This window comes from Papio anubis, chromosome 19 (genome assembly GCF_008728515.1).
Source record: "Papio anubis isolate 15944 chromosome 19, Panubis1.0, whole genome shotgun sequence".
In the NCBI taxonomy this organism is placed as follows: domain Eukaryota; kingdom Metazoa; phylum Chordata; class Mammalia; order Primates; family Cercopithecidae; genus Papio; species Papio anubis.
This window is the reverse complement of record NC_044994.1, coordinates 10,337,102-10,364,317: the sequence shown is the minus strand read 5'-3', so window position 1 is coordinate 10,364,317 and position 27,216 is coordinate 10,337,102. Positions and strand designations below refer to the sequence as shown.

At 41.0% G+C, this 27,216-nt stretch overlaps 1 protein-coding gene across 6 annotated transcripts in view; it reads right to left on the bottom strand.

Annotated features, from left to right (window-relative positions):
• LPIN2 (lipin 2) overlaps window positions 1–27,216 on the bottom strand; it is a 94,576-nt gene that overhangs the window by 33,859 nt on the left and 33,501 nt on the right. For 3 of the 6 annotated variants that reach the window (XM_009192473.4, XM_009192471.4, XM_009192470.4), the window contains exons 2-3: window positions 8,321–8,521; window positions 1,905–2,000 (exon numbers count right to left, since the gene is read on the bottom strand). In XM_009192473.4, coding sequence (XP_009190737.1) covers window positions 1,905–2,000; window positions 8,321–8,512 — 288 coding nt within the window. In that variant the 5' untranslated portion in view covers window positions 8,513–8,521. The other 3 variants (XM_009192474.4, XM_009192472.4, XM_009192475.4) reach the window with 3 other exon arrangements.

Sequence of the window (27,216 nt, the reverse complement as noted above, 5' to 3'; positions counted from 1 at the left end):
GATTTACCTAGGAAAAATGTGTGTTCACCAGCAACACACACTTATAGAGAAACGGTAATAAGATATTCTGAATGCCCAAAAGAAACCCAGATGAGAGGTTGTGGTCTCTGACTTTGAGGATTTTTTAATTCAATGATCTTTATTTTACTTACTGAAAGCTGTTTTGGTTTCTGGTGGTATTTCTTAGTTCTATTATAGCAATGTTTGTGGGATGAAGGTAACCTGAACGCCTACCAGTAAGAAAACAGTTAAACAAACTGTGGTATGTCCATACTATGGAATACTGTGCAGTTATTAAAAGCACAGTTAGGTTTAGAACTAGACTTGAAAGGAATGTTGATGACATATAATTAAATGAGAAAAATTTTGAGAGAAAAAAAAGAAAATAAATGGCAACTGGGTTTTTGGTCATTTTCCTACTCTAAATGACGAACCCCTAGAGGAACAACAGCGTGTTGTATTCATAGCACGTGGCATAGCTTAGTAATTCCAACATTTGTTGGATAAATTAACAATTTTTTGTTTTAAAGAGAAGCATACAACACAAGAGAAACTCTGGTCAATGTAGTCACACGCGGAATAGGGAGAAAAAGGCTGAAAAGTTGACATTCTCCAAGTTGTCCTTGCTAAGCATAGTTTTTAGTGGAACTGTCAGAATAAGCCATGAAAACGAGGTAACTATCAATAACCCAGTCCTCTCGCTTACTGTGCCTGCTGATCTAGAAGTTCAGTGCTATGAATTATCCATAATTTTAAGAAACATACAAAAAGTGTTTTATTTTTGTGACAGATGTATTTCATTATGTTTCATTCTGCTCTTTGCCTCTGGTCTCTGATAAGGAAAAATGTTGCTTAGGCCAAGTAAATGCAAACAAGGTATTATAAAGACAAGTAGTTATGAAACTAGAAAAAGCACCAGTCTGATCAAGCTTCCCCTTCATAAATCATAGTGTTTCAATGCTGCTTTACACACTGGTAACTAAGTAGTTGGTTTCTCAATCAAAAAATGATAAACAATCTCATTTTACTATTGTATTTTTTGGTAATAATTTTCTTTGTAAATTTATTATATCAAACTGTAAGTTCATCTTCAAAGCCAAAAAAGTAGTCGTGTATCCTTAATAAGTTGATGCTCATCAGTTTTGCTATTTGAGATTTTATTCTTTACGAAGAATGATGTACTGATGCCTGTGAAAGAATTCTTAAGAAGATTCACATTATGTGATCCGAGTTTTTAGTGAGAATGTAAAATCTACAAATAAATAAATAGATCCACACTGAATCCATCAAGAACAGTTAATCAGCGTTCAAATCAGTAGATACAGAATGTGTGTGCTGGGGAGCAGGGATCATAACAAATCATGCTCATTTGCCAGAAGAAGTCAAACATGTAATCACTTACAAAAGGATATAGGCCAATTAATTTAACTCTCTTGAGATCATAATAAATGAATTCACCTGACTACTAAAGGTGAGGGATGTAATATCCCAACTAAAATGGTAAACATGATTCCCAGTGGAAAGGACACGTGTGGATAAACATATAGCCAGAAGAGAAATGCCTTACTCAGGCAGAAATGAATGTATTCAAGTAAGATGCAAACCAGAAGCAACACAAAGAAAGCTCACTCAAGTTAGAAAGTGATGTGCCTTCCCTTACAAAAAGTGCAAGTACATGCATTCAGCATGCTCCCTACACCCTGAAACTTTGTATGGAGAAAAATTCCTCATCCCTTCAGCTCGTTTTTGACAGCTTAGTTCTTCAACATGAAACTAAAGCTTGTCTAGCCAACAACAGTCCTGTGTACAATCAAACATAAAAAAACTGCTGAGCAGTCAGTTTGGGCCACGTGCCAGAGGCCTGAGCACACTGTGTAAGGAGGGTGTGACCCATGCGAACTCACATATTCTTCTTCAGTCTCCTCAACAAAGAAAGCTTCTCCATTGTCACCCAACTTCATGTGAAGATCCACTGCATTGCCATTGATTTCTATATCAATCTATGGGAGAAACAAAATATGACTTAATGTTCAAGGAGTCTTTCCTTCAAGTTAAACTAAACCGGAACTCTGAGTTCTCAAGCCAAACTTAGTGTAGTTTTGAGGTTCCTAGAACTACAGCCTCTGAGAAACACTGCTACTTGCCCCTACCCAACCCCTAAGAAGCCAAATGGAGCTGGTAGAGGGAGAGATGGATAACTAGGAATTTTTTGTTTCACCATCTTATTTTTACAACATATAAAAAAATTTTAAATTATTTTTCAAATTTAAAATGGAAATATTACTGTCAAACATTTGCACACTTTCCAAATTATGGCACAGGCAGGCCTCCCCTCACACGGTTCAGATACACGTAAGTTTCAGGAACCTCAGTATGTGAGCTGTGAGCAACTGCATCAAGTACAACCTCACTGACAGCTCTTCAGCCCACAGATCACTAAGTAAGTAACAGGTGACAATCGGTGCTGTGACTGGTCACTGATGATGGTGGTTCCATTTTCCCAGGAACCAGGTGAAATGATGGGATAAGTAATACCATGTTTAAAAAAAAAATTCAGGTAGACGTAAGCGTTAGGCCATTTTTGTGTTGCTATAAAGAAAATACCCAAGGCTGGGGGCAATTTATAAAGAAAAGAGGTTTAACTGGCTCATGGTTCTGCAGGCTGTACAAGCATGGCGTTGGCATCTGCTTCGTTTCTGGGGAGGACTCAGAAAACTTTTACTCATAGTGAAAGGCGAAGTGGGCGCAGACACAGTCACATAGTGAGAGCAGGTGCAAGAGACTGGGGGTGCCACACACTTTTAAACAATTGGATCTTGTCAACTCAGCAAAAACTCATCCATCCCCAAGAGGATGGTGCTAAGCCATCCATGAGGGATCTGCCCCCACGATCCAAACACCTCCCACCAGGCTCACCTCCAACACTGGAGTTCACATTCCCACCAGGCTCACCTCCAACACTGGAGTTCACATTCCAACATGAGATTTGGAGGGGACATCCAAATCTTATCAACATATTTTGTCAAATTGCTTGTTATAAAACTCCTATGTACGGGCCGGGCGCAGTGGCTCATGCTTGTAATCCCACTACTTTGGGAGGCCGAGATGGGCAGGTCACCTGAGGTCAAGAGTTCGAGACCAACCTGACCAACACGGTGAAACCCTGTCGCTACTAAAAATACAAAATCAGCCGGGCGTGATGGGCGCCTGTAATCCCAGCTACTCGGGAGGCTGAGGCAGGAGAATCACTTGAACCCAGGAGGTGGAGGTTGCAGTGAGCCGAGATCACACCATTGCACTCCAGCCTGGGCAACAAGAGTGAAACTCTGTCTCAAAAAGAAAAACAAAACAAAACAAATAAACAAAAAACCTCCTATGTATGAATAACATAACCACACTGAAGCAGGTGAGGAAGAATGGGACTAAGACCTAAGTCACCTTGGAAACAGCATTTTGACTTGTATTGTAAGTCTAAAGACATATTTTATATAAGTTACCCCAAACAAATATTGTGCAGTAGTTAGTACATTCACAGAGATTTGAGTTAGCAATTCTGAAACTATTTTGTGTTAGGATTAACTAAGCAGATATACTGATGATAATCAGAGCCATGTTTCCCGTTGAAAGAGAAAAGTTATAAATAAGGAGGGGGAAGAAGCCTGTGATGGTAGATGGGAATTGGAGGAACCCGTGTGCACTCATGATTTTTATATACAGATGCAGGGGTGTGTGTGTGTGTGTGTGTGTGTGTGTGTGTGTGTGTGTGTGTGTGTGTGTGTGTGTGTGTGTGTGTGTGTGTGTGTGTGTGCTGTCTGTAACATGCAAATTCAGACTCTATTCATCTACCACCTCAGAAAAATTAACACTTCACAGCCCTCATGACTTTTAGAAATCAAGTATGACATTCCTCAATATGACTACTTAACTTTATTATCTTTGTCTGACTTTAAATGGAGTTTAGTCTTTCCAAAAATTAAACCTAACATCAAATTATGCCAGTATTGGCAATACTTAAAAGAATATGCTGTGAACTCTTTAGGCAACAACAACACAAAAATTTTAAAAATATTTTGAGAGAGCACCAAGTTGGAACAAATTCTTCCCACCAAGGTGATTATTTTAAAAAGGATACTAATTTGATATATTAAATGCTAGTAAAACGGTTTTTTAAAAACCCCTCATTTCCATATAGTCTTACTTCTTACACTGTGGCTTAATTGTGCTGAACATAATATAGGACTAAGATGCTGAAATGAAACTGGTATCTCTGAGAAACAGTCAATGTAGCAGACTTTCGAACTGGCTTACCACTCTTTGGGTAAGAATATCTCAAATGTCTTTTGGGAGTCTATTCATCCTGTTTCAAATCACATACAAGTTGGGTCTCAAATCCAAAAATCTGAAATCCAAAAATGCTCAAAAATCTGAAACTTCTTGAGCACTAGCATGACACTCAAAGGTAAGGCTCAGCGGAGCACTTCAGATGTCAGATGTCGGATTTTCAGATTTGGGATGCTCAACCAGTAAGTATGATGTAAATATTCCAAAAAATGAAAAAAACTGAAATCCAAAATGCTCTGGTCCCAAGCATTTCAGATAAGGGATATTCAACCTGTATTTCTGGTGTGGCTTTAGCGAGTAGAGGTGGACTGTTGTCCAAGCCAATAAATATACCCCTTTTCCAGCTACAGAAACTGGTCCCAGAGATACGTCTGTTCTTTTGACAGGGAGGCTAAGTACTGATACTTCTGTAGGAAGCTCTCTCCACTGGGGTTGATGAGTGAACAGATTGTGAGCCTGAGGTATTGGTGGCCATCTTACATTAGAGAGAAAACACAAGTGGAAGCAGAGCTGAGAGGTGGGGGAAGAAAAAGGGAATTCTGACAGCAAGTTTTTTTGCCTAAGCTAGTAAAGGATAAATTTCTGTCATTAGCAATGAAAATAGTTTTAGGCCGGGCGCAGTGGCTCAAGCCTGTAATCCCAGCACTTTGGGAGGCCGAGACGGGCGGATCACGAGGTCGGGAGATCGAGACCATCCTGGTTAACACGGTGAAACCCCGTCTCTACTAAAAAATACAAAAAACTAGCCGGGCGAAGTGGCGGGTGCCTGTAGTCCCAGCTACTCGGGAGGCTGAGGCAGGAGAATGGCGTGAACCCGAGAGGAGGAGCTTGCAGTGAGCTGAGATCCGGCCACTGCACCCCCCCGGGGGACAGAGAAAAACACCCCCTCTCAAAAAAAAAAAAAAAAAAAAGAAAATAGTTTTAATACACTGGGTTATTTAACTTTGATAAATAATCTGGCCAGATATGGTGGCTCACATCTATAATCCCAGCACTTTGGGAGGCCAAGGCGGGTGGATTACCTGAGATCAGGAGTTCAAGACCATCCTAGCCAACATGGTGAAACTCCGTCTCTACTAAAAATACAAAAATCAGCCAGGTGTGGTAGTGTGCACCTATAATCCCAGCTACTCGGGAGGCTGAGGCAGGAGAATCGCTTGAATCAGGGAGGCGGAGGTTGCAGTGAGCAGAGATTGCCCCACTGCACTCCAGCTTGGGTGACAAAGTGAGACTCCATCTCAAAAAAAAAAAAAAAAAAGAAACTTTTATAAATAATCAAGTCATCAGTTTTCTGATATCAATAAAAATAAATTTTAAAATATCAAGTACACGTTTACTTTATAAAATTAAACTCCTAAGCTATTAAATTTACTGGGAGTACTCCTGTTCTATCAAACAATTACATATCCATGGCAGTGGGAAAATTATTATACTAAATCACTCTAAACAGTGGTTTCAAGCTGGTCATGATTTCAAGTTCACTTCACAGGTACATCCATATTTGAAAAACTGGGGTCTTACTTTCAAATCAATGGCCAGCTTTCCCTAACCCAAACTGACTTAAAATAAGACAAACAGTTAATGCAAATTGCCAGCATATCTCAAAGTAGGCATGATTTCAGGTTTACTCTCACAGTTTTTCAGTTTTCTCACAGGAAAGCTGTTTTGGTAAATCAAATGGCCACATTTCCTCCCAAACATATTTTTTTGGTTTCTGAGATACTAAGGGAGTAGGGGAAAAAAAATTATCTTTTCCTGTGTCTCACGGGTACATTCCTATTAAAAATGCAACGTTTTGACAAGAGAGTAACACGATTGTGTAGCTTTTGCACAGGAATTGTACTATTTCCTAATTAGTGGCACACAGCATGCAGGAAAAGGTGATTTATCTATTTGGTCACCATTTACAGATGTATAAGTGCTTATATACGTATCTGCCTGCAGGTTCCATTTTGAAAGGCTAGACACTGATCCAATGTGATAAAAAAACAATCCCAGCAAAAAAAGCAATGATGATTGATACCTTATCAGCAGTTTTACAATAGATCCATACAGAACTAATGGGAAACTTTGGTTTGTTGCCAATCCCCCCAGAACAGGTCCAGTCTGAAAGTAGTACTGGTATTACCACAAAGAAAGAAAAAATCCCAGAGAAGCTCAACTATGGCTAAATAACACTGTTGTGCAATGGAAAGTTTCTAAGTCCCCAAGTAACCCGCAACTGCTTTTGCTTTCTAAAGCGTGACCCTGAACAGAGGCCAGACCACACAAGCCCTATTACCCTGAAATGTCGCTCTCCTGTGGAAACTGATTTTGTAATACCTAGAAATGAGACGTTATTCCTGGAGGAAAAAATAAGAAGAATATCTAGTTTTGTGAAATCCATTTTCTTTCACTCTCAAAATAACATTTAAGTTTAACTAAATAGAGGGAAATTTCTATTTAAAGATCAGCTATATAAAATAGCAGAAAGCTGAAAATAAATGTTTTCGACTTACACCAGTGGTCCTCTACCACATACTTTTAGGTTTGTGCCAGAAAACCGTGAGGATCTTTTGTTGTGTTTTAAAATGCTGACAAAGCCTTTCTATGTTGTTTAAGTAGACACTGTGGGGCAAGTGTAGAAAGAGAAATCTTACTATGTACCTGCAAAGTGTTACTACTAGCTCTGTTTTCTCATTTGATTGACACCAGATATGCTAGCAAAACTTCTAGCTGCTCCATAACCTGAAGAGGATATACAAAAAAGAAAAACCTGGCCGGGCGTGGTGGCTCAAGCCTGTAATCCCAGCACTTTGGGAGGCTGAGACGGCTGGATCATGAGGTCAGGAGATTGAGACCATCCTGGCTACCATGGTGAAACCCCATCTCTACTACAAATACAAAAAAATTAGCCGGGCGTGGTGGCAGGCACCTGTAGTCCCAGCTACTCGGGAGGCTGATGCAGGAGAATGGCGTGAACCCAGCAGAGCTTGCAGTGAGCTGAGATCACGACACTGCACTCCAGCCTGGGCGACAGAGCAAGACTTCGTCTAAAAAAAAAAAGAGAGAGAGAGAGAAAAAAGAAAAACCTACACAAATATCTTCTTCCTGAAAGAATCTTCCCTAAAACAAACGAAAGTCAACCAGCCTATGGTCTGTTGGTTAGTATCTCAGTCAAATGTGGGGACAAGTCCTGGTATCAACACCATAATTTAGATTACAAAAGTTTTTACAGCTTTGTCAAAACAAACAAAATGTGGCATTAATTTCCTTTAAAAAAAAAAAAAAAAAAAAACAGCCAGATGCGGTGGCTCTATACCTGTAATCCCAGAACTCTGGGAGGCCGAAGTGGGTGGATCACTTGAGGTCAGGAGGTTGAGACCAGCCTAGCCAACATGGTGAAACCCCTTCTCTACTAAAAATTCAAAAATTAGGGGGGCGTGGTGGTGTGTACCTGTAATCCCAGGCACTTGGAAGGCTAAAGTTGCAGTGAGCTGAGATCACACTGCTATACTCCAGCCTAGACAACAGAGCAAGACTCCAACTCAAAAAAATGTGTGTGTGTGTTTTCTTGACTATACCAACCTATTCCACTTACAATTAATATGAAGTAACTTAAGTATTTAAAAATACTATATAAGGTAAAGGAAATTTTTATTTTTCTAAATATGCCTAAGTTCTCCCATCTAGTTTCTGTTTTGCTTTTCTGAGTTGCAACATGTAAGATTATTATAATAATTTTCAGTTTCCCTTTTTTTGAAGAGACTTCCTGCAGTCAAGCTTTCTGGTTTTAAAAGCAACTTCAAAAGCAATACATAAAGGTTGACTTCTCATAACATTGTCTCAACATCATTCAGGTTTTCAAAAAAAAAAAAAAGCCCAGAAAGCTCACAATAGCGATTTATTCATAGAGGATGACTTTTCCACTCCTTAAGGACACTCACTCACTTTCTTTTTGAATCTCAGGATGACTTTTCCTCTCCTTGAGGACACTCACCACTTTCTCTTTGGATCTCAGGACTCCCAGCTTCCCAAACCGAACGTGAAAAGGCGAACACTGATAGCTGCCATCCTGCTGCTGTACCACGATGACATCGATGCACCCAGAGAGAGTGGCCTGGTTAATGCCCTTGTAGAGTTCCTTTACAGTGACAATCACCTGCCCAGCCAGCTGTCCCACATAATTCATGGTTTGAGACTACGAGAAACAAAAATTAGATGAGATGTTAACACTAAATTTGTGATCTATTGACAATGGCAAAGAACAATCGTAACAAAAACGACACCACTCACTCGTACGCCACATTTGGTATCATTAGCCTCGTTAATTTTGAACCCAACAGTCTCATGCTACCATTGTTTTTACACATTTCCACACATGGGCCACCCCAGACTATTCTCCTTTGTATCTGAGAGGCTGCTCCAGCCAGGGCCTGAGGCATTCCCTTTTCTTTCCCAGCAACCTGGATAGTACTGACTCTGCCATTAGGGACTTTTTCCTCCAAGTTAGGACCAGCACAGAGTCACCAAAGAACCCTGACCTCCTGCCCAAGACCCTTTGGAACCTGGGGCTACTGCATCCACTTTGGCCATAGCAGCCAAACAGAAAAAACAAACATCATCCCCAGGAGAAACCAGAGATTCATCTTCCAACAGAACCAATGTAATAAATTACTGAGAGCTACGTTTTGTAAGGAACTATTAACAGAATAGTATGGTTCAGACACATGCTAGATTAAATAAACTCTGGCAAGTTTGCCCGAGCCTAGCCTATTTATAACATTACCTCTAGGGAAAAATCCCTTCAATGCCTCAATATAACTAACTGGAACATGCATTCAAGTTCTACAAAGTTCAAAGCACAGAAAAGGGTTTTACTCTTGTTCCTCAACCTCAGTTCACTATTCAAATCAGGATCAAAAGGTCTGCAAGGAGTTCTCCAGAAAGGCTCAAAGGAGAGGAAGTACAGCTGAAGCCAGGGGTGGCTTTATTGCCTTGGCCCCAACCCCAACTTTTCCGCTAATAAAAAACCAAATCCCCCCTTCAGTCCTAATGTCAGATTTCACTTCCAACTATTGAACACACTCGCACATTTTATTCATTAGATACTGACACCCCTACATTATGTCAAAGTACAATTCAGTGAAAGCCATTCTGGAAACTGGAATGACAAGAGAGCAACCAAGAGACCCTGCACTGCTCCAGCCAATTCAGAGGCCAATGTTCAGCCAATCACAGGGCGGACTGACTGCTCTCCAGGCTGTCTGCCACAAGCAGCTAATGGTTTCCCTACGCCCAGCTTGGAGGCTGCCTTGAGCTTAAAGTTCCATGCTCCATGTTCTGTGTTGCCAGCTGAGTTGAAAACTGAACTGGGAGAAAGAATGCTGTCTTCTTGGGAAAACTCAGGGGCCTCCAGGATATCTGACTGCACAGAAATTCACTCTGCTCTTCACAGATGAGTGGCCACGGCAGAACCCTGATTCTAAATTGTTTCCCATTCCTACACGCGGATGAATGTGTAATCAAGGCCCATCAGTTCTATACCATGAAGCATCACCATAATTTTACCCTAGAAGAAATTTTTAAAGTATTTTAAAGTTAATGTTACCAAGGCCCTAAAATGCAACCACAGAAAAGCTGGAAAACGCTTGTTCTGCAAAACTTACTCCTAAATAACAAAATAAGGTGACATCCTTTATATGGTATCAAACAATTACAATCTGGTGATGGTTTTGGTTTTGGAATAATTGATTTGCCCTCAATAGCTAAACCAAATTAAGCACGTTATCAAACGCTCAATAATCATTTCTTGAATGAACAAATGAACTAGCACTAAATAAGAATAAAAAAATAAGAAACCTAAAAAAAAAAAAACAAAAAAAAGTGTAGAGAGGAAAGAGTATTTCATCAAAATATTCATATAACATCCTATTATGTTTTTAATAATTAAATTTCTATTTTGAGGTCACTGTAGATTCACATGTGGTTCTAAAATATAACACAGCTAGATCTCATGCATCCTCCTTTTCATATTCTGTAAGTAATGCATAGTCACAACATGCTTTTTACCTATACAGCACACACATGAATTAAACAGCATCCAAGCAGTCAATCTTTGTATTACTGCTTGAATGGTGGTGGCAATGTTAAAATGAATTTTATTACAAGAAACAAACAAACAAAAATCATAATTATTAGGCCTTTTCTTAAAAGCAACTAAAAAATGCTAACTTTTAAGCATTGACATTCAGCCACAAACAAGTCTTATAAACATAAATATGTAACAAGCTTCCATCAACTACAGCATAAAATTCATAATTAAGTGTAACTGTATCTATTCAAGATTATTTTGGCCGGGCGCGGTGGCTCAAGCCTGTAATCCCAGCACTTTGGGAGGCCGAGACGGGCGGATCACGAGGTCAGGAGATCGAGACCATCCTGTCTCACCCGGTGAAACCCCGTCTCTACTAAAAAAATACAAAAAACTAGCCGGGCGCGGTGGCGGGCGCCTGTAGTCCCAGCTACTCGGGAGGCTGAGGCAGGAGAATGGTGTAAACCCGGGAGGCGGAGCTTGCAGTGAGCTGAGATCCGGCCACTGCACTCCAGCCTGGGCGACAGAGCCAGACTCCGTCTAAAAAAAAAAAAGATTATTTTAATTATCACGGTTAAGGGATGTGCTGTTATATGGGAAAATCTAATGTGTAAATGCCAGTTGCTAAATGTAGAAAAATACAGGTTGTCAAATAACTGGTTTTCTCTTGACAGATAATGAAACAATTACATTTATATTATGAAGGCTGGTAAAACAAAAGCAAAGGAAGGCCTGTAGCTGAAAGTGCTACACCCTGGGAACGCTGAGCAGCTGCTTGCTAGAAGGGTCACCGCAACAGAGCTGGGGAAAGAGGCTTCCTCACAGTCATGTCCAGAGGAAATGCAGTTGTTCATCATAGGCACAAGGGATACGTTAAACAGTCTTCTCTTAAAGCAGAATCTAGCGCCATATACCTTATTCCTACATGCCAGCCCAGCACAGCCACACAATAAGAACCAAGTCAGACCTGTCCTGGTCAACACCTGGGAAAGCCACACTCTGAACCAGCAGCAGAAAAGATACACAATGAGGTAACCCAAATGTTTAAAAAATACAGCAAACCAACACATTATAAACTATTCCTCATATTTTATCATGAATGATGAGGGAAAATGTGGGAGGAGAAAATAAATAACGGAGAGTGACAGAGACCAAGGGAGAGCCATGCAGAAAGCAACAAACAAGAAGTCATAGAGAAAAAAGAACAAGAGCAAAGACAGAATATATAACCAGAAAGGCAGGCTGGTTTGGAGATGCCCACACAGAGAGCAAAACGTGGAAATGAAGAACAGTCACAGAAGCAGCATCCCTACCCTTGAGGCTTGCGGGCATAAATAAAAATATTAAAGTGCACTTGTTGATTCTTGGAACAAGAATACACCCAGCCCATTCTTTTAACAAATACCAAAAATGCTTCTAACACATCTCTGAAATACTCTAACATTAACAATAATCACACCAGAAGCAACTTTTTTTTGAAAGCTTATAACATCCCAAATTCTTCAACTTATACATTATCATCTCAGAATTACTTTAGAGGTGGTATTATTTCTATTTTTAAAGATAATGAAGGCTGGGTGTGGTGGCTCACATCTGTAATCCCAGCACTTTGGAAGGCCGAGGCGGGCAGATCATTTGAGGTCAGGAGTTCGAGACCAGCCTGGCCAATATGGTGAAACCCCATCTCTACTAAAAAAAAAAAAAAAAAATTGGCCTGCATCATGACGCATGCCTGTAGCCCCAGCTAGTCGGGAGGCTGAGGCAGGAGAATCACTTGAACCCAGGAGGCAGAGATTGCAGTGAGCTGAGATCGTGCCATTGCACTCCAGCCTGGCCAACAGAGCGAAGACTCCATCTCAAAAAAAAAAAAAAAAAAAAAAAAAGTATCAGTAAATAGGTTCAAATACCAGTCCCCTTCCTACAAAAACTGCTTAAAATTATTTCAATTATTTGATGTGTTCAATCAAAAATAACTTTTGTTAAGGAAAACAGCTATCAGAGACACAAGGTAGTTAAAAAACAATAAGAAAAATTTATAAATTATCAGCACAAAATGGACACATTCTATTTTTATTTTCATTCTGAGACAGGGTTTCACTGTGTTGCCCAAGCTGGAGGGTAATGGTGCGATCTCTGCTCACTGTAACCTCCGCCTCCTGGGCTCAAGCAATGCTCCCACCTCGGCCTCCAGAGTAGCTGGGACCACAGGAATGTGCCACCATGCCCAGCTAATTTTTGTATTTTTTTGTAGAGACAGGGTTTTGCCATGTTGCCCAGGCTGGTCTTGAACTCCTGGGTTCAAGCAATCCACCTGCCTTGGCTTCCCAAAATGCTGAGATTACAGGTTTGAGTCACCACGACTGGCCTCAAAATGGATACATTCTATACCACTCTTTTAAGTGTTTCAAAATCTGTTTCTTAACTTTATCTGCAAATATCTAATCAGTACTAGTATAGTTAGTACTACCAACAAACACACAACTACACTTGTTACACGTCTCTCTTGTCAATGCTATGTCAACCTGTATGTTATCTCATACAGTCTTCACACACACTCATGGATTTGGTATTCCCATTTATATGTGGAAACTCGGGTTCAGAAACATCCAAGGTCAGCACACTATTAAATGGCAGAGCTAATATTCAAACTCAAGCATGAGTCTAGAACCTATGCCCTTAATTGCATCTCTAAGTGATAGAAATGCTCTAAGTAAACATGACAAAAGCCTTCATGAAGCCTCCAGATTGCTTACTGCAAGTGGGCCACTTTCAGCAATCTGAGTATCATTTTTACTTAATGCAACTTGGCTACATAATGATGAAATGATTACAGGGAGTCCAAAGAAGCCATACTCACCCTCCAAGTCTCCTCACACCACTACTATTAACCCTCCCACTGGACCACAGGCCAGTGTTACAAAGCAGATTCCTGGGAGCGCCACACGTCGTGAGGCTTGTGGACAGAGATTAAAACAGTTTTTACCAAAGAACATGCCATTGCAGCTAACTTTCTGCTCACAAACATGAGGAGTATGCTAGGAGGGAACAGAGACATCAGATGCTTCACGAAGTAGACAACAGGACACTGTTACCTAGGACGTGGGTAAACGTTCCAGCTTGCTCCTGTGCTCTTGGACCGAACTCCTTCAGGACACCCACGATTATGGTTTGCATTTGATTAGCATGTAACATTTTTCAAGAACTTCCTCAAATATACCTCATTTGATTTTCAAAAAGAGAATGTAGGTTATGATAGCAGGCATTATTAATTTCATTTTACATTTGAGATTGAGATAAGAGGTGTGTACTATTCACTAGAACACAGTTCTACCTATACTCAGGGTCCCAACTTTCTCTACTGCCTCTGACCCATGGCTTAAATCACTGGGTCTCAAGGTCATGTGGTGTCCCTGAGGGCAAAAAAATCTGAGGGCTGAACTCAAGTTATACTAAATCCCTATGGTTTTCTCCAAGAATCCCAGAGTAACCTAGAGGTGGCCAGGTGTCTTATATAATATAATCCCTTATGATAATGCTATTTGGGAGACTATTAGGAAGACTAGAGGAAAAAAAGAGAAAAAATCTGCTTGGGAGAGTTAGGTAAGGCTTCATGGAGCAGAAAATATTTGTTCGAGTGGAAGTATGTATAAAGGGCTGAACAGACTAAGGAGGGGAGGTTCCCAGCGGGCAGTGCCAGGCAGAAAGAACAGCTTATGGGAAAGTGTGCTAAGTTTGAGAGACAAAAGTGAGATGATGCAAGGCCTTGGACTCTGGGCAAGTTTACCATGTGGGCAATGGGTGCAATCAGTGCTTCTGTTCAGGGAAGTGACAGGATTAGGTTACAGGAGGAGGATGAACTGGAGAAGAGGTAGCTAAAGGCAGAGAGACTACTCCAGAAGTCACCACAACAAATTCAGGCAAGAGACTGCACAGCTCTAAGGCAGAAGAGACACACAGGGAGCTGAAAATCAGTTAGTCTTGATGACTAAGGGTAGCTGCTAAGGGCAAGGAAACTGGTGAGGACCATGCCACAATTTCTAGACAGCTAGAAATACCTCTGGCACACAGGTGGCATTCAGTGAATTCTGTTGTATGAACCAACTTAGAGATATGGAAATAAAAAGAGTAGACCTGGTGGGGAATTTCCCATTAAGGTTGAACTTAAAGAACTTACTTACTACTACACTGCTTCAAAAGTTTTTGTACATGAAAATCATTTGGGGTGGTTTTAAAAAGCGGAAATTTATCTTTGTTTTAAAGCTTAAAAACTAATTATGAAGATGAGCCAGGTTAGGGAAGCATAGTTCCATGTAAAAGTAAGAGCTCTTGCTACTTTGTGCTACTTCCAAAATCAGTTCAACAGAAAACTGACTACACAAAGGATCCGAGCCTTGGGAATTGTCCTGTCCTTTGTCTTTTACAGAGAAAAAATACAGGGGAGTTTTTGAATCTTTCTGAGCTGGTGCTGGGCCTCAGAGGACTCCCTGCTGACTGAATGAGATTTAGCCAGGATGAGGTGTGCTTTGGAGGATCTGAGGTTCCAGTCAACTCCCTATAGATCATGAACTCTGTCTTTCTAAATTAGAGCAACCCCATCACCTCCACTGTTTGAAGGCGCAGTCAGGGAGGTTTTTATATCTAACTTTTTTCCCCACTAAATGAGGAAAACTGGCAAGGAGCACACTCTGGGTCAGTATTTCTCAGAGTGGTCCTTGGACTGTCTGCAACAGAATCAAGCTTTGGTGCTTAAGAATGTAGCTTCATTCATGAAAAATATGGGAAAGGGGGATAAAAACAAATACACGTTCCTGGACCCCAACCCAGACCTACTACCTAAAAAGCTGGAAATGAGGTCTTTAAAAATCTGTTACCCAAGATTCTGACAGACACCCAAGTTTGGGAACTAACTCTAGGCTCTGTTGGCAAGAACTTTCTCCTCTTAACCCTGATTAAGTTTGTTACAAAGACTAAGTTGTTATGGGCTCAAGTTCAGATCCTGTTGTATAAAGATGTCAAGGTCTGTTAAGTGTGGATCAGAAGTGGAAGCAATAGATAGTAATAGAATTTTAGACATTTTAATGACAGCTGACCTGATTATTTTATGATACTTAAATTCTAGAACTGGCAGTGCTTCTGTCAAAAAACTCAGAAATTCTGGCCTGGGAAGACTGCTTTCCTAAGGACCCCTTCCACAATTACAACCAAATATTATTTAGTATCAACCTTTGGGATACGTAAGAAGAGGGGGTTTTCTGATTCAATATTTCTGTTTGGGAATTTAAACAGACACATAAGGCAATGGCCAGATCTGAAAAAACAGGGCTTCCTGGATTTCAATGATTTCAGTGCTCAGAGAGGCCCCGAAACACAAGGGTGAGCCCCCAGTAGCCATGTCTATAATATGGGATCCAGGCCTTGGTATCTGCTGGCTGACAGGGGTGGAGACATCTGGCCCAAACAGATATTCATGAAAAGTGTATGGAGAGCCAAGGCCACCCAAGACTGGGAGGGCTGGGCCACCTGAGATGGGATGCAGAAGGCCCACCAGCTCGGAACACCGACACCACAGGTAGCCTCTTGCCCTCTCGGCGTCTCTCTGAATGATGAGCCAGTCATAAGTTTCTCTGCGGGGTTGTTCAGAGTCCATTTCTAATGTTGCCAACAAAGGACTTAAATCAAACAGGCTAGATCCTGACTGGATAAAGCAACCTGGGGCCCTATACCACCCTCCCGCAAATATCGGCCTGGCAAAACTAGCAAGAACATGCTGCAGATGTAACCCAGATAACACCTTATTCTACCTAACAATTTAATCTGTTAAGAAAAAAATTTTTTTTTAATTTTTAAAAAATGAGAAAATATGAAGCTGGCCTTAAGCTTAGTTCTCAGGGCTGTTAAGTTATAAATTAGGATTTTTGGATCTGTCACAACGTTATTTTCTTTGAGGGAATCTGAAAGCTCAGACTTCTGCTCACTGAGTTCACTTCTCTATGATGGTTTCAACACACTCACTTTCTATAAACAGAAAAACTGCTTTGTTGGACTGAGTAGGGCTTAGAAAAGGGAAGACACTTTCCCACTATAGCAATGCACCTTCTCTCCGAGTGGTGGCCCAGACCTTTACTCAATGACAGTGTCTGCTTTCGCTTTTCAGCACGTATAACTTAAGGAAGGACCATAAACATCACCTATTTCATCTCCAAAAATTACCAGCCCCCATCTTCTACCCACTCCAGTCATCGGCCCAATAATTTTCTGGACAATCCTTCAAAAGCCAACACCAGTTTTCATCTTAATCTAGTATTTTGTAAGAGAAGCAAGGATGTTTCAGGTTTCCTTGGTAAGGAGGAAGTGGGATCAAAAAGGAACGTACATCCACAACAGACTGTGAATCCCCAGAGTACAATGGCAAAGATCAGAAAGATGATGGGGGGAGGATGTGTGGGCTTGGTGGCTGAGAAGAAAGCAGACATGACAAGATGGGATCCACTGCTGTGGGTGCCCAAGGCCCCTGCCCTCTCTCCACCACAGCACTCACCATGCGGCATGAACATCAATCAGGCCACCTCCAAACTCTGAGTCCAGTAAAGAAGGGGAAGTCCCGCAAGCTTTACTGTCTCCCGGAAGCCTAGCACAGTGCCTAGCAACAGCAGGTTCTTAATAAGTGGTTTAGGATCAATGAATGGACCAATGAATAAACGAATGAATGAATGCAAGGCCTAGTGAACAGAATCAGCACGGAGAGGGAGGAATATACACACTGTTGTGTTTTGTTTTATCTCACCGACTTAGAGTAAAATTCAAGAGGTAAGTGAAGATACATATAACCGTGCACTAAAAAACATAAAAAATAAAAAATAATTTAAAAAACCCAGGCCAGGCGCAGTAGCTCATGCCTGTAATCCCAGCACTTTGGGAGGTTGAGGTGGGTGGATCACCTGAGATCAGGAGTTCGCGACCAGGCTGGCCAACATGGTGAAACTCTCTACTAAAAATACAAAAATTAGCTAGGCATGGTGGAGGGCACCTGTAATCCCAGCTACTCAGGAGGCCGAGGCATGAGAATCACTTGAACCTAGGAGGCAGAGGTTGTAGTGAGCCAAGATCACGCCACTGCATTACAGCCTGGGTGACAGAGTGAAACTCTGTATCAAAAACAAAACAAAACAAAGAAAAGAAATCCATGGTGGAAGTTAACCCAAAGTCCCAAAAGCAATGCTCATGTGTTCAGAAACCAGTACTTTCCTCCAGAAGCTGCTGAAGACCTCACACAGAAAAACCTGCATAAATCTAGTTTATGTCAGTGACAAAAATGACACCGCTTCAGGATGGGTAAATCTAAAAATATCCCTGTGAGAACAAATGACAGCCATGTAGATCATTCCGGAGAATACTGAGCAGCCCAGCAGCAACTTGCAGGAGAGACTGCTGGTCATCAGAGGAAGTCAGTGTGAAGTCAGCCGAGGCAGAAGCAAGGGTGCCGTAACTGGAGATTATTACAGAAAACAAAGTGAAACACAACCACCAAGTTACCCATTTTCTACCAGTCAGCTGACTTTTATGAAAATGCCCAGTATAATTATGCTACAGAGCACAGCCTTTAAGAAAAATGGCTGGAAACAATAGTTTAATTTTCCTGTGCTCAACAATGTACCAGAACATTCATTTTCTTCAGCAACAGAACCTGGTACGGAGCAAGAAAAACTAGTGTTCAATTTCATCGTTAGATTTCAAAATAACATGTGTGGCTTAAGGAGATCCCCAAACAGCAAGCAGCATGCTCAAAAGGGGGCCCCAACTCCCTTACTCAGCCCCGACAACACTCACATGGCCCAACTTGTTTCCAACTATCACAGCTCTGTAAAACTAAACGGTTCCTGTTCCCACATTTCTCTTTAATGCTTCTCCCTTCATTTCCCAAAACGCAGCCTAAGACCTTGTCATGAAGCTTTCTGATAATTTATTTCTTGTCTGTTCCCATCAAGGCTAAAATATGCCCTGTTTTGACCTCTGTACATGAGGTGACAGATGCTGTTTAACCTGATTGGCATTTAATCTGACCGGCAACTAGAGAGAAATGCAAGAAGTAAAATCATTAAGAACTGTAATCAGTTCAACATTCTGTTTATAATTAATAATGAAAGATATTAAACTATTACTTAAGTTAACCTTTGTGTAATGGTTATACCTACCAGCACAGAAAGAATTCCAGCTAAATGTTCATGCCAATTTAGCTATGAAATGAAGTTTTAAGATTACAAATAGCTGTACCTTGAACGATTCAATAGATTTTTCTTAAAAAAAAAAAAAGCACACACTTTACAGATAGTAAAACTAACCCTTTCGTAGTGTACAGTCACTAGTTGTGACCGCACATTCCTGTAGCCACCACTATAGTCAAGACACAGATCAATCAGATTGTTCTCCAAAACACCCAAACCCATTTGGAGTCAATCCCTCTTCCCTGCCCGTGCCAATCACTGATCTGCTTTCTGTCCCTAGTCTTGCCGTCTCTGGAATATCATATAAATGGAACCATACAGTATGTACCTTTGGATTCTGGCTTCTTTAGCTTAGCACAGTCCACATGACATTAATCAATATTCCTGCATGTATCAGTAGTCTGTTCCCTGTTAAGTAGCACCCCACTGTATGGATGTATCAAATGTTTATCCATTCACGAGCTAGAAGACATCTGGGTTGTTTCCAGGTTTTGGCAATTACAAATAAAACTACAGGTTGAGTAGTTTTATTTGTAATTGAGACCTTTTCCAAAATGTTCAGGACCAGAAATGTTTTGAATTTTGGATATTTTCAGATTTTGGAATATTTGCATATACTTAATGATCCAAGTCCAAACATAAAATTCATTTATGTTTCATATACACCTTAAACACATAGGCTGAAGGTAATTACAGAAAATATTTTCAATTAATTTTGCACATAAAACAAAGCTTTAACTGCACCTTGACTGGGATCTATCACCAGGGCAAGTGTGGAATTTTCCACATGTGGCATCAAAGCGTGTTGGATTTTAGAGCATTTTGGATTTCAGATTTTTGGATTGGGGATACTCATTCTGTACTATAAACATTTGTGTACAGGCATTTGTGTGAACGTAATTTCATTTTATTTGAATATTTTAAAATGGGATTGCTAAGGTCTATTTCTACAAAGTTGATTTTACTGGTATTGTTTTTAAGGTATCTTCAGTGTCCTTGGGGGAGCCTATTATTAGAGAAATCCTTCCTTACATTATTTTACAAACTGATAATAATTTAACTGTTTTTTAAGTTTGGATTTTCACATGTGGGATTTGCTTAAAATGTAAATTCACCTCTATACTGGTGAAAATTCAAATTCATTTTCTCACGGTCTTAACTTTTTAAACATTGTATATCCTCGACAAATTACATAAGCTACCACTCAGATGTTTTCTTCATTATTCTTCCTAATGTTAGTTACAGGGAGGTGATGAGGGAAAAAGAGGAGAGGGCGCTAACTCACCCCTTCCAACTGCCATTTTAGGCTGGGTGCGGTGGCTCACACTTGTAATCCCAGCACTTTGGGAGGCCAAGGCAGAAGAATCACTTGAGCCCAGGAGTTTGAGAGCAGCCTGGGCAACGGAAGGAGACTCCATCTCTACAAAGAATTTTTAAAGAAATTAGTTGGGTGTGGTGGTGCATGCCTGTAGTCCCAGCTACTCCGGAGGCTGAGGTGGGAGGGAACGCCCGAGCCAGGGTGGTGAAGGCTGTAGTGTGAGCCGTGTTTGTGCCACTGCACTCCAGCCTAAGCAACAGAGCAAGATCCTGACTCAAACAAAAAAAAAAATTGTTCAAACCCCAAATGCCATTGTACATACCTCATCTGATTTAATCCTCACAACTAGGTGAGGTAAATGTTATATTCATTGTACTAATAAGAAAACTGATGTCCAGAGAAGCAACTTATCTATAGTCAAGCAGTTACCCAGAGACATGACCAAACAAAAACCCTGGTATGTCCACCTTAAATACCCATGTTAATTTCACTGAAACCTAAAACAGCTCCTAAAAATTCATGGAATTTTCAGGCTATGTGCGGTTAAGAATTTCATAAAGGCTTTTAGAAGGCTATGATGATTCTTCTATATGCTACCACACACGAAAAATCTTAAGCCTTTTTTTTTTGGAGATGGGAGTTTTACTCTTGCTGCCCAGGCTGGTGTACAATGGTGCAATCTTGGCTCACTGCAACCTCTGCCTCCCGGGTTCAAGTGATTCTCCTGCCTCAGCCTCTCAAGTAGCTGGGATTACAGGTGCACGCCACCACGCCCAGCTAATTTTATATTTTTAGTAGAGACGGGGTTTCTCCATGTTGGTCAGGCTCGTCTCGAACTCCTGACCTCAGGTGATCCTCCCACCTCTGCCTCCCAAAAATGCTGGGATTCCACGCCTAGGCAAGCCTTTTATTATGAGTAGTCTTACAGATATGATTACGTTATGATCATAAAAGTGTGTTTTAAGGGGTATGTCCTTACCCTAAACCTTCTAAAAGAATGGTGTAATTAACCTATTTTAGTGGCGACTATTGATAACCATAGCAACTCTAAAATAAGCCAAGAAATCTGATTATTTAGCTTAATTCCACATACAAAAGGCACACAATTTTAGCAGGTTGCTATAGAAACCATGTGTAGTACTTTCAGGGTTTACTATCACTGTCATTGGTGGGATACAATTTCCTTTGAAACACTCCAACTCTATCGGAAGTTCTTTCTATTTACACACCGACCTAGAAGTCAGGAAAGCGTACGATTCTTCCACCATCAAAATTACAGCCCCAGACTGGAAACAAATTAATATATTACTACAGGTTCTATGTCTAGGGAAGGACAGGTTAAACTTTGCTCATCCCCCCTTATTTCCCATCTCGTCCTCTCTCACCCATCAAAGAACTTTAGTTAATATCACAGTTAACATTAACACAATTAGGACAAGTTTAAAATGTCAAGTAATTACTTGTCCTAACTGTGTTAATGCCCTGGGTTGAAGGTCCCTCAACCTGTATCATATGGTACCCTAGTAATGAGGGTAAGAACAAGCCAGATGGACTACCATTGCAAGTCCTGTAGCTAAGGTGGCAGCTACCAAATTAACAAGCACATGCAAAACCAAAGTTCACAGTCAGTACTCTCAACAACTGGGGTTGAAGGGCTTCTTATCAAGAAGTTTGACAGAGCACCTGCTTTAGAAAGCAAACAACACTTGGAAAAAAGAATGTAGACTGCCTGATCAAAAAGAAGATAACTCCAAGATTAAAATTAATTTGGTTTTAGTGGAATCCTGAGCCTTTCTGTCATTTGTATGCGTGGATTGTTTATATGTTTTTTGAAATGTTTAACAGCTTCCCTGCGCGTTCAACCCACTAAACATTTCCTGAGGTGTGCTCAATTTCTCTGACAAATTTTTATAAGCATACTAGCCATGAAACTATATCACTTCCCACACAAAACAGGGGACTGACTTTACTAATGAGGGCTAGCTAGAAGTGACATACAAATTCTTTTTAGTATAAGAAGAAATGATTAACCCAGTTATGGAAAACGATACTTCACCATAGAACAGACTGTTCATTAACAAAGAGCACTTAACTAAGCCGTAATAGCCTTTGGATCCACAGATATACATCCAGAAGTCATCGTTCCAAGTCTAATTAATCATAAACACCTGGGGCTGGGTTTGGTAGCTCATGTCTGGATTCCCAGCACTTTGGGAGGCCAAGGCGGGCAGATCACCTGAGCCCAGGAGTTCAGGACCAGTCTGGGCAACATGGCAAAACACAGTCTCCACAGAAAAATACAAAAAGTAGCCAGGTGTGGTGGCACATGCCTGAGGTCCCAGCTCCTTAGGAGGGCTGAGGTGAAAGGACTGCTTGAGCCTGGGAGGCAGAGGCTGCCTCCTACACTGCACTCCAGACTGAGTGGCAGTGAGACTTTGTCTCAAAAAAAAAAAAAAAAAAAAAAAATCATAAACACCTGGGAAAGCTTCTAAAAATAAAACTTCCCAGAGAGGAAGGCTAAAATGAACCCTGTGGTGTTGGACTGGAATTGGAGGTCTCAGTATGAACTCATGGTTTTAAAGTATATACACAGGTAACTAGATGCACAAGCACTGATGTGTTTATACCTAGAAAACACACTCAAATATCCTAACTCTATTAACAGGACCTAGAATCAAGGATACTCTCAAAACAATGTGCGTATCTATGGCCCAGATCTTGCTTTCTAAATATCATTTTTCAATAAAAGGAACCAGGGCTCTTTGGAGAAGTGGTTGATTCATTCCATGGCTATAGGCAGGAAAATACAAGATAATGCTGGAGCATCTTGTGGAGCCAGAGACTGGGAAATGCTCAAAATCAAAAGAGCGAGTGTATGTCAGAGAAAAAACCAGAAGTATACTTCCAAGAGCTAAACACAGAACAATTTGAGCAACAAAATAGGATTACTAGATTATAATCAGTTGAATAAAATATTCTTGAGTCCTCACTGATAGAATAAATTAATATATAAGTGAGAAATGACAGCTCTTACAGATGAATTCTAATTAATGAAGAAAAAACGAAACCAGAAACTCACTATTGGAATATATCACAGTACTATTTATGGAAGGCAAGATCCATCAATGGATGTTAAAAATAGGAGGCAAAAGTTTGAGGAGAGGCCAGGCTTGGTGGCTTACGCCTGTAATCCCAGCACTTTGGGAGGCCAAGGTGGGTGGATCACCTGAGGTCAAGAGTTCAAGACCAGCCTGACCAACATGATGAAACCCCATCTCTACTAAAAATACAAAAAGAAGCTGGAAGTGGTGGCACCTGTAGTCCCAGCTACTCAGGAGGCTGAGGCAGGTGAACTGCTTGAAGTCGGGAGGCAGAGGCTGCAGTGAGCCAAGACAGCGCCACTGCACTCTAGCCTAGGCGACAGAGAAAGACTCTGCGTCTTTTAAAAAAAAAAAAAAAAAAAAAAGGTTGAAGGAGAAACAAGATGTCTGGATATTCGTAAAGTATTTTCCCCAAGATACACATTCATTACAAAAGAAAAAAACTTTTAACTCTACAGTAGAGAAACCCGGAAGACACAACCATAACCAAGTGATCGGGAAAACTTAAGACACATTCACCTCAGGGACTCATGGTATGACTCACTGAAAAGGACTTCGGAGGTATTCTGACCAAAAACACACAACCTCAATCTAATTATGAGACAACATCAGACAAACCGAAGTAGAGACAAATTCAACAAAATATCTGACCGGTGCTCATCAAAACATCAAGGTCATGAAAAGCAAAGACTAAAGAACTGTCACAATTGGAAGAGACTAAGGAGACAGGACAATTCAAGGTAAGGTGGGGTTCCGGAACAGAAAAAGGACATTAGTAAGAAGAATCTGAATAAAGGCTGTAGTTTCATTTTCAAAACAAAACAGTTATTCTTGGCCTCCATTACTGCCTTCAGTTCTGCTTCAGTCTGTCTGGGAAATCCGTATTTTCTTTTGAAAGCTCCACAGGGATTCACTCAGCGATGAGTCAAATGTGGGCATCACCGTCCTTGAGACTTGTTTCTCACCCCCGGCTGCACGCTGGGAGTCACTGAGGTGCCTGGGGAATCCTCATGACCAGGCCACCCCCTCTGCAGATTCCAGTGCAAGTACTTTTGAAAGCCTCCAAATGATCCCAGAATGTAGCACATCTCAAGCTGTGTCTCAGGACCACAGGTGCATGGAATGAGTTCCAAACCCTCCTGTTTTCTTGACAGTGAACAGAGCTGAAGGAGGGTGTAGTTCCTGTTCCTTTCCTGCCTCACTTCCTGGCCTCAAGTGATCCGCCTGCCTGGGCCTCCCAAAGTGCTGGGATTACAGCTGCGAGCCACCATGCCCAACCAGGATTTTTATTTAGATCCTTGCAGAGTTGTGTCCATCTCCTCTAGGCCAGGCCAGCAGCCTGACCTTTTGGGACATCTAAACGCACAGTGATGGAACTAAGGTGTGTTTTCCCAGCACACAAAGACTACACCTGGATCACATCTACAATACAGGGCTCACCAGGCACTCTAAGGAACTGAGTATGTCGAGTATGTAATCAGGACCAAGTATCCAGGCAAACTCAACATGGCAGCATTCATACAGCCATTTGCTGGATATCTGCCCAGCTGTGTTATTCATAAACCCAGAGCAGCAAAAAATTCAGACATATTAGTGAAGGCAAACAAAAAAATATATATATTTACATGCATCTATGGGGACTCAGTTGTAGCACAATAAATATTTGCTAAATGAAGACAATTTTGTTTCCTCTACATTAATAGGCTTAGCTATGCAATATACAGTCTGTGTGGAGGCAGTTTGTGTGCATGTATTTCTTAATCGTAAACTATTTCTAAGTCCTTCCTTACTGAAAACAGATGGGGTCATAAATATAAAAATGAAAAAAATGAAAAAAACATAAAAATGAATAATAAATAATTTTCAAACAGCCGAAACATATTCATGTCCATAATCCCAAAACTACTCTCCCCCAAACTCCTGAGCTCATCTGTGGCGAGCACGCTTTGAAAACAAAGACTTTCAGAGAATTTACTCCCCCAAACTGCCTGACCAGTAATCTTGTATGGTCCCCCAATATATCCTCTTAGCAGGCCTCAGTTTTCATTTCAGCGCACACTGTCACTTGGCTAGTGAGCCTACCAAAGCACACCTGTAGGTTTACTAGAATCTTCTCCCTCGAATGCAGCTACTTCTGCAGGGCTTAAGGAACCATCACCCATTCATAGCTCAGTGGCAAGAGCACAAACACTCCTGAAACGCAGGGGAGTTAGGAGGGAGGAAAGGTATCATTTTCAAGCCCAAAGTTATTAGCTGTGGAGAGTGGGAGCTAAAACATGGCTTTGAAAATGGAGCTCAGAAAATGTTTATCTCAAAAATTTTGGTGAAACCTGGCCCTTATCCAGAAAGAAAGAGGAAATTCTTGCATTAGCCCTTCCTTGTTCTAGGACTCAGAACTCTGGTTGAGTTCTCTGGCTGATTATGAGACAGTTAGGTATAGTAACATTATTTCCACAAGGAAACAAAATTCCACTCAATTAAATACTTTTTTGAACACTGGCCACGCTAGACTGGAGGAACTAATTAGTTTTAGACTTATTCACCTAGAGCTGTTCTAGGAATCTGGGCAGCAATCAGTAATGACAATGTGTTATGGGTAGGGTTCCCCACCACTAACCTCAGCCCCACCCCAAATTCCAGGTGGATTCAGGGTTTCCTAACTTAGCACGAAGCACTCTGCCTCATATCATGTGCCCCACCCGCAGGGTGACTTGCCCCAGGTCCTTTGATAAACAGCTCACAGAGCTGAGGATTGAGGGGCACTGCCCTCAGGGCTTCCTGGAGTCTCCCGCAGCTGGTGAGGATGTGAAGACCCAGGATCAAGCCTCACTTCTGCTGGAGAAGAGGTCTGGGCTCTGTGCCAGGGGTTCTCTCTAATAAGAATGCTCAGGTGACCTCTAGAGTCCCTCCCAGCTCTAAACTGTAGAAAGGCTCCAATTCTATAAGCATTTCTGAGGATTACAAGTTTGGCTAAGAACTCCTGTAGTATATTCTTCCCAAACTTGAAACAAAAAAATGCAATCAAAGTGATTTTTAAAAATGGGGTGAAAATATGGCCAGTAGATTATTCTGGGACTTCAGGGTATTTTAATATAAAATAATTTAGCTTTTTCCTTAGCAAATAAAGGTATTGTCAATTCTTGTTTCAAAAATATGAAAACATGGTCTTTGAAATTTCCACGTTTCTAACAAAGCACAGAAATCTTCTCATGGTTTTCTAAATCATGAGATGATGCCTTTATATTCCCAAATCACAAAACCATGAGGAAAGACTCTTTCAAAACTTAAACTGTCACCTTACAAGAGGGGTGCTCAGAAAGGATGTGACTTGTAAGGAGTGTTCAGGTCACAGAAGGCCTGGACCCTGAAAAACAGGGTTCTCCCTCTCACCACACACACCCAGGTTCTAAAGTCAAACTCCTATGTAATCATTCCAGGCTACTAAGCAGATATCAGATCCTTATCCCAAACGTCAGCATTAAGAAAACTCATGTTTCTCATGGGACAGGGAGGTGACTCACTAGACTTCAATGTTCTAATGGCAACATAAAACCGAACCGTTAATAGAATGCAGCCTAAGCAAACACCCCTTGACCTCTTTCTGGAAAACACCAGCAGACACAAGTCCTAAGAACTTCCTGTGACGGACAGTTTATGTGTGTTAGTGCTACTTAATCAATGAATAATTTTTAAAGTATTTCGTAAAAAGTCAGCAAGGTTCTCTATTCTCCCTTCTGACCTTAACAAATGTGAGTCAGCCTGTATGTGTATACACTCTATAATATTAAAATGTTGATTTCAAAAGCAAACTGCCTCCCTTATTAGCACCTGACTCTTCCATTCATATTCAAACCACGTCTTCCCATTAGTCCCTGAGAACTCTGAACAAGCACACTTTTACTAACAGATCCAAAAGCAAAAAGCAGAGTGTGATAACATTTTTAAAGATAATAAACATTTGTATAACCTTAAAACTAAAATCAGATTATGAGCCACAGATTTTAGAAACTAATTTTTGTCTCACTGATTTTACGCTTGTTTTCATAAAAATATCCATCCTTGGCAGGGCGCGGTGGCTCAAGCCTGTAATCCTAGCACTTTGGGAGGCCGAGACGGGCGGATCACGAGGTCAGGAGATCGAGACCATCCTGGCTAACACGG